Consider the following 8,906-nt stretch of genomic DNA (forward strand, 5'->3'; position numbering starts at 1 on the left):
GTGCAGTCTGTGGTTCTACAGTCAGAGAAGTAAGACACGGAAATGAGCCTTTTGCAACTGGAAGCAACTCAATAAGAGAAATAAACTCGTGGAAGTCTGCTCCTAATTATGAAAAATAATCTGAAGTTACTCGTGTTTTTACTCCCGTTTGTTGAGTTCATTCTAATAAGACTTTTATTTTGAATGGAAGAGAAAATAACAGCACAACATGAAACAAGAAAAGTATTTATTATATATATATATATATATCTATATAGATATATATATATATATATATATATATATCTATATATATATAGATATATATATATATATATATATATATATATATATATAGATATATATATCTATATATATCTTCTTTCATGGGGGAGTGGTTTAACTGTCAGTAGGTTGTTTTCACACTGTTTCATCATGGGCGTTGTCTGTTTGATGTAATAACACTTTACAACATTTTATGGGAGCAGAAGAGCGTTTATAGGGCCGAGTGCTCGGTTTAATGTTGCTGACGAGGGTTTTAAACGTCCGCTGTCATGAGAGACTTTAGCTCAAGTGTGTTAACTTAGTTTCTTATGAATTGCTCTGTCAGGCATCATTCACTGGTTGAACTATTAACCAAATTGCATGCGCGATTGTCAGGACAGGATAGATAATTAACCTTAAAATTGAAGAATTGTCTCACTACCCTGTTCCGTACTGAGCTCACCGTATCTACTGTGAGAGATCGTGTTATCTCATATCAGAATGTGTTTTAGGAAAAACCTTATTAAGATATCAACATGAAACTTCCCCAGTTGGTTACTGACTTTAAGACAATTATATTTTGTATTACAAGTGTTCTGAAAATGTATGTTTAAATCTGACAATGAGTCAGTTTCTTGCAAAATATGTGCTAGTTTTCATACATTTCCAGAACATAAATGTGAACGTTGGAGAAAGCCAGGCTCAAAATGATCATTTCATGTTGTTGACATATAAGAGTCAAAGGTTTTCCTGAGGGGATTGATGATATCTCTTTATATCACTCCATAAACCAGAAAATACTGTCAACAGACATTTAAAAAAAATCCATTATCACCATGTTTATATTAATAAATGTATGAATGAGTGTGTGAGTGATGTGTGAACAAACCCCTCTGTGTGAACCTTCAGCACACAGAGAGGAATGAACGAGTGAAGTTTGGTGAATGTAAGAGCTGCTGAAGTGGAGATTTATCATCAGAGTCTGAGAACAAACTCATTGAGAGGAAACGTCCTTTAAAGAGACGTTTAGTTACATTACAGACATTTAGAGACTCTACAGGTGAACACATGAACTCACAGATATCACCATGAAACTTCACCACTTCATCACTCACATTAAGAGTAGTATTTATTGTGTTACAAGTGTTCTGAAATGTTATGTTTAAATATGCAAATGAAACATCTAATGGTAACTTTTGGTGAATTTAGTAGAAATCTACAGACGTAAACAGACAAAGTAGTGAAATAAATGTTTTATTTCTTCTAGTATGAAAGAAGACGAGTTATGGAGGAAAAATAGACCAAAATCTGTAATTTGATGAGCGCATGAAGAACACTTAATGAGGCTCGTTGACCTCTCAGTCTGACATGTGTTATAGTTTTGGGTCACTGTGTGCTCGATTTAGTTCGTAGCGTCCACATCCTCGTCTTTCGGCCTGCGAGGAATGCTGCTCTTATCTTAAACCAATGAGCTGAAGGTCAGATGCTTCACTCTTCTGTTGTTATTTGATACAATCCGCATTTTCCAGTTTTCATTCCACAAAAACAAAAAGAAGTGGAAAATATTGCTACTTTCACACACAAACTGTCCGCTGTGCTGAGTTAACGCAATGATTCTCTCTCTCTCTCTCTCTCTCTCTCTCTCTCTCTCTCTCTCTCTCTCTCTCTCTCTCTCTCTCTCTCTCGTGTTAGATATCTTGAACAAATAGTAGCACCTTTCACTGCAACACTTTACAGTTTCCATGTTGTGCAGCTGGTTCAGGAAGAGGCCGGGTCAGTGGAGGTGTGTCCTGGTTTAACCATTAACCCTGAAGACTTCCATCCAATGACGCTCATCTGCTGACCTCCTAGAAATCACTGAGTTTCACTCCAGCCTCTTTGCAACATTTCACTTATTGAGCTTTCTTGTTCTCTGTTGGAAATGTTGGAAAAGATCTTTGTCCTGCTTTGTCTGTCGTCTGCTTCGGCACAGCAGCTGTGTATGCCAGGTGAGGCACCTTATAAGACTTCGTGTTCACTTTGTTTTTATCCTACCGAGATTAGTAAAAACACAGGATATTGTTGTTTCCACTCAGGTGTGGAATGCAGCTTTCTAATCTGAAACCAAATCGGATTAGACACATTGCCTCCATGTGGCATCAACAATTACTCTGAAAAATGCGTGCATTGGCTTTCTGCAACTCTGGGCGGAAATAACACGATGTTAAGCTCTCTAACAGTGCATTCAAATATCTTCATAGAGGCCTCAGATGGCTACAAAGTCCGACTCAGCATCAACACCGCTCTGGGAGATCAAGCTGTACGTATGTAATTAAATATTCATCCGCCTGCACAAAACGATCAAAGCATCAGATCATACATAAGCTGTCTTTTACTAATTTGCATGCTGTTTTAATACTGTAACAATAATATATTATTCATAATCAACTGATCATTGATGCAACCAGCTGCTCTTATAAATAGTAATATGCTGAATATTGTCCAGGATTCACTGAGTGTGTGTGTGTGTGTGTGTGTGTGTGTGTGTGCTTATTATGAGGACAAGGTCCAAACTGGTGATCAATTAACCTTAAAGGAGTTTTTGTTGTTTTGTTGTTGTTGTTGTTGCAGTATGTTTGGAATGAAAACGAAATGTTCCTCTTCCGAGCAACTCTGGCGTTTGCCATGAGGAGTTACTCCGACGGCCAAGACTACAAGTAAGAAAACCTTTGTGTTTTAAAACAGGCACAATAACAGTAGAGCTATGATATAATCTCATTTTACCGTAAGGAAGTCGGTGACTCATGGTTTATGGACGTGTTATGGCACTGATGTGTGGTCTTTATTGTCTCGTGAAACTCCACCAGCGTGTCGAACATCGTTGTGTGCGATGAGACTCCCAGAGTGTCCTTCTGGTTCGTGGTGACGTCGCCGCTCAACTCTTCACACCTCGTCGATAGAAGCGATGTGGAGGAGGCTGTGAGGTAATCATCAACGGGACACTGCTGCTCCTCTTTTTGAATCCATGTTCAGAAATAAGATTTATTTTCTCTTTGGTCGTTCTTTCAGAGAGGTCAGAGGTCGCATTCAACTTTATGTGTCATGTTTGGGTTTGATGCAGTTCTATAGTGACATTGTCTTAATACGTGGGGATCATTGCTGTAACTGTATTACTGTGTACTGTGGGTGAAACCATTTATTGATTATACAAATTGTTTTTGTCATGGCCCTTAGAAATAGTACCAAGATGACAAATGACTAATGTGGTTCCAGATAAGCAATCAATTAAACACATCTGTGAGACTACAGCTGAGCGATAACGGTTATTATTAAAATGCAGTGAAGCAGATAACATAAGCGCAATTAGATAAAGATGAGGATGTCAGTTACACAGCATTATGCTAATATTAGCTAACTTTAGCTTTCATAAACTACTGGTCATACAGACCAAGTAGGCTGTAGTAGCTGTGAACCTTTGAGTATAACTGTTAGCTAAGATAGCATGTGTTGTATTGGTGGAAATTCAACTTTTCACTTCTCATGAAGAAGAATGTGTACATGTTCGTGTTTTATTTGGCTAACATTAGCTAATATTAGCCGCCATATAAGCTCACACCAGACCATATAAGGCTGTACACTCCTGAATATAACTGTTATCTAAGCTAGCATGTGTTGTATTGGTGTGAATATAACTTTTCATTTTTATAAAGACAAACATGTTATTATGCTAACATGCTAAAGTGTTATTTTGCTAACATCAGCTAAAACTAGCCGCCATGTAAGCTCATACCAGACCAAGCAAGGCTGTAATAGCTGTAACGCTAAACTCCTGAATATAACCGTTAGCTAAGCTGGCGTGTGATATTGGTGTTAATTTAAATGTAATTTCTTTATAAAGAACGTAATAACATTCATTTGGGACACCTCACTGCTGAAATGCAGGCTTTATATCAAATAGTCCTGCTATGATATTGCCACAGTATTGACGATTGAAGGGTTCTGAGCTATAAAGCAACAATCAGGTGAGGTCTCTGTCGGTGATTAAGAAGCTCGAATAACATCGTGGACTCTTGTGTTGAGCCAGTTTAAACTGTCTGGATGCCTCCTGGCCTCTTACCTGTGGAGGCATCTCCCCGAGTTCTGGCACAACATTTGAGTTGCACACTGTTGCATCAACTGACTTCTGACTGACACACGTTGGCCTGAAAACAGCCAGTATTCAAATTTTAAATCTAAACTTTTTTTATTTTTCCCAATAGAAAGTCCAGGAACCGCATCAACAGTGCCTTTCTGCTAACTGATAGAACTCTGGAGTTCATCGGCATCCCCCCGATCCTGGCAGCACCGGTCAAACCCGACACCCCTGAGTGGCTCATCGTGTTCGGGGTGGTCATGGGCGCCGTGGGCGCTGGCATCGTCGTTCTACTCGTTACCTCTGTGGTCCAAAAGAAACGGTAAGCAGATGATTGTAAATGCATTACTTATTCATCATTTTAATCTGTCTTGTGTTCTCCTTTCTTTCAGCAAAAAGAACAAGAAAAGTGATGATGAGGACGTTGAAGAAGAGACGCGGGTGAAGACGGTGGAAAATGGCGCCGCGAGAGACGGAGTTTACGACATGTCATTCTCAGACGATAACCCAGTCACACAGATGTAGAACTGTAAAAAACTAATTTATGGTTATTAGGCTGCTCCAGTTCTGTTGCATTTTTCAAAATCATTTTAAGGTTGTAATTTATCATACATTTGTCATTTAATATGAATATGATTTAGGTCTCATTACCTGCTGCCTTAAAAAGAAAACAAGCACTTTTAATTTTGTTTAATGTCTTTCATTTTCCAAATCTAAGCTGAGGGATGATGAAGATCTCTGCATGAGTGAACTAACCATTAACTGTACTCTACATGGAAGCAAATGTTTGTTTTTCATTCAGCAAACAGAATGAAATAGAAACCAGGAGGAAACTGGGGCTCATTTGCAGCTCATTACAAACAAATATAAAATGAATTAATCTCGATATTTGAAAGCATTTTCATGACAGAATATATCTGTATCTGTATCTTTCTAACCAGCAACCATTGCTGGTTCTGTACTATATGTTAACCTGCACTTGACCGATGTTGATGTGATCAAATCAAAGCGAGGGCCCGGCGGTGATGCTGGATGTCTGCTATTGTCTTGTTTACTGCCGTTCTCCAGAAGGACAGAAGGAAACCGCCTAAAGTCACGAGCAGCTGCAGTGTTGTAGCATCGTCCCCAAATGAAAGGAAATGATCTTTATGGCCGGATATATCTGTATGACTTGTATATTGAGCAGAGATTTGTGTAATCAGTGGTTGATTCCCTTCAATGATCAAGATGCAGGTTGGATTTTGTGTTTTTTCTTATTTGTATATAAAGTGTTTGTGGAGGCCTGAAGAGGTTTTAACATTTCCTGTCTGACAATTAGGTAACAAAGTTTTGTGCAGCAGTAATTTCCTGACATGTTATTAGCTCTTCAGAAGAGATCATTACGGACTGTACAGGAATGATTGGGGCAACAAACCTCCCCCCATAATATACAAAAAATGAATATGATGCTATTAAACTGGTGCAACTCATTTTGTCATTAATAAATAAGAATGCACAAAGAATTGGAAATGGTGAAGTTAGTAATTGCAAAAAATGATGGAAAACATAACAAAATGATGCTCTGTGATTACCGGATACCCAGAGCTCTCGCTTTATACGACACATTTCACAAAACTTTACTGTCAAATATTACGCTCTTTGGAGATATAACATTCAATCCAGGCGGCAACCTCCGGTTCTGACAAGTGAAGCTAATGTTTCATGTGTCAAAGCTGCATTCTCTCTGGTGTCCACCAGGGGGCGACTCCTCTGGTTGTATAGAAGTCTATGAGAAAATGACTCTACTTCTCTCTTGATTTATTACCTCAGTAAACATTGTAAACATGAGTTTATGGTCTCAATCTCTAGTTTCAAGTCTTCTTCAATACAGCATGATGTTCATCTAGTACATTATGGTCCATTTAGAGTCAAACAGACCATAAAGCAGGGGATGCTTTAGGGCGGGGCTACACAGTGATTGACAGGTCTCTACCAGAGACATATATGGCGTCTCTACGTCACTCCTCCTCAGTCCAGATATGGTCACTTCCTGTTCACTGGTAGCAAAAAGAAACATGGCGACGGCCAAAACGTCGAACTCGAGGCTTCATAACATCAGTCCACAAACAATGAGTGACGTCACGATGACTACGTCCACTTCTTATAAACAGTCAATAGACTTGAAGCGATTATTTAGACTTCAAGTCTATTTGTTTTTAACAATATGCCTCATAAAAAGGCATAAAATAATTGAATCCTGCAGCTGAGCGAGAGCAATGCATTATCTGAGTCATATGAGTTTATGGTCTCAATCTCTAGTTTCAAGTCTTCTTCACTACAGCATGATGTTCATTTAGTACATTATGGTCCATTTAGAGTCAAACAGACCATAAAGCAGGGGATGCTTTAGGGCGGGGCTACACGGTGATCGACAGGTCTCACCAGAGACGAATACTGATGAAATATTTAAGCTTTATCACAGGTGAAGTTTACATTTGTGTGGGCAATAAGACACACAGTAGTGAGATTTATGCCTTATCAAAAGTATTTTAGTTAGTTTAGGTTTTATAGGGCTTTTTTTCTCATACATAAATATATTACAATTTTATTCTCGACTTTCCAGAGAACACAGAGATGTGGGATGTTTGTGAAGACAGTTTTGAACACGAACAGAAATCTTGCTGAAACACAGGAACTATTAAAGTCCAGAGGTTTATAAATGAATACAGATGAATCTCATCTATCGTTGAGGTGCACACGCACATTTAAAGAGGTTAAAGACACTAGAGAGGGAATATAAAGAAAGGACTCAGCAGAGATGACATTAAATGAGAAAAGTTGATCTACAGGAGAATACATATTTGAAATGAATACAGCATGCTTATGAGCTTTACTGCATTGTGTTCCATAATATTTTTATATTTTGTCACATAGCGCCTGAATTTAGTGCCTGAAAAACAAAGACTTTTCCTCCATAAATTGATGCAGAAAAATTCACCAGAATGCAGGAAATAAAGTGATTGACGGCAAAAATGATCAATGCTGAAACCAAACCTACGCCCGTGGTCCCTTTACCGCCGTATAAATATTAAAATGGATGTGAGCCATAAACGGTGTGATGGTGAGCCACAGCAGCAAACATCTGCACAAACAAACGTATGTTAAAAAGCCAAATTATTCTAGTTTTTTCTTTCCAGTCTTATATATTATATCATATTATTATTATTATCCCATCACCACTGTTTCCAGCTGCTGTGTTGTGACTTTATCCTCTTGGATGCAGTGCACATGTTTGACACTAGGTGGCCCCGTCGTACCGTCTGTCCAGAGACGTCCTCCACTCCCAGCCCTCCTCAGACTGGAGCCTGAATGGCAACACGTCTTTTTGCACATTTCAATTTCAAACACGTTTTTTTTTAAATTCCCTGTTATTTTATTTTAGTCTATGTAGTTCTTGAAGTGGTAACACAGAGAGTCTCTTCACTCTGTAACACGTGTGTCTATATTTAGTCCATTGTTAAATGAAGTCTGTCCCTGATCTCTCGGGTGAGGACACGTCTCCCTTCTTGATCAGACGCGCGCTGACATTTCTGCAGCAGTTAGCAATACGCCAGAAGAGACCCGCCGCGTTCTGATAATACGCGGCTCGTGATGACTCGCTATCACTTGGTGTAATATCCCACTCATTCTCTCTCCCTTGCCTGAGGAGTTCAGTTTTTTTTCTACACCTCATTTTTCTTGTCGAGACGCCAAAGATTTTCTGTCAAATTTAGTCTGAACGCATCGCAATCTTGTGAGATGAAGAGATGAATTCCCGATAGGAAGCTGGAATAATTGCAGAAGTCCAAAACACATTTTTATCACATTATTGAGAATAAATGTCATTATTCTAATAAGTCATCCTGATACCTCCCTGAATAAGAAATGAGTTTTGAAATAGCTATGGAAATGAGTCAAACGACAGAATAATATTACACGATGTCAAAGTTGTTTGGCTGCTCATCACAGGAACAATAGCTGCTTGTGCTGCAGCGCATAATGCCGTCTGTCTATTTAAAACGGTGGAGATGAAGAAGCCTTTGGAGATATTCTGGACGAGCAAACACAACAGTGAATCATAATTAATCCAGTGTGGGTGAAATTATGTGGAAAACTGTTTGTCTGTCTGCAACAGTTTAATAACCGACAATCGGATGCTTGATTTCCTGTGTGGATTCCGGTAAATACCCCCCCCCCAAACAACTGTCCACTTGTGAGCGATAAACCACAGAAGCAGAAGCTGATATTTATCTACACATGGACATATTATTTACTGTACTTTCACAAACAGTACACACGTCTTTGACAGTGACAATCTAATCATTTCTAACTGTGTGTGTGTGTGTGTGTGTGTGTGTGTGTGTGCAGATTGCATAGTGAGCTACCGTAACGGGGACTATTTGCCGGAGGTGGACTCGGAGCTGCAGAATATAAACGTACACAGTTACTCATGAACCGTAAAAAAACAAACAAACCCTCTCAAGTTCAAAGGGTTCCTAGTGAGCTATTAAACTATCAATATTAGATATCACAA

The 8,906-nt window shown here is 38.9% G+C and overlaps 1 protein-coding gene across 1 annotated transcript; it reads left to right on the forward strand.

Annotated features, from left to right (window-relative positions):
• Nucleotides 1-2,164: 2,164 nt before the first annotated feature.
• Nucleotides 2,165-4,879, forward strand: cltrn (collectrin, amino acid transport regulator). Its single transcript, XM_076081490.1, has 6 exons — nucleotides 2,165-2,231; nucleotides 2,484-2,542; nucleotides 2,854-2,939; nucleotides 3,090-3,206; nucleotides 4,482-4,676; nucleotides 4,747-4,879. Exons 1-6 carry the CDS (start codon nucleotides 2,165-2,167, stop codon nucleotides 4,877-4,879), a joined length of 657 nt encoding a protein of 218 aa, XP_075937605.1.
• The last annotated feature ends 4,027 nt before the right edge of the window (nucleotides 4,880-8,906 follow it).

This window comes from Anarhichas minor, unplaced genomic scaffold (genome assembly GCF_050575085.1).
Source record: "Anarhichas minor isolate MPS153535 unplaced genomic scaffold, ASM5057508v1 ptg000081l, whole genome shotgun sequence".
NCBI classification, from domain to species: Eukaryota; Metazoa; Chordata; class Actinopteri; order Perciformes; family Anarhichadidae; genus Anarhichas; species Anarhichas minor.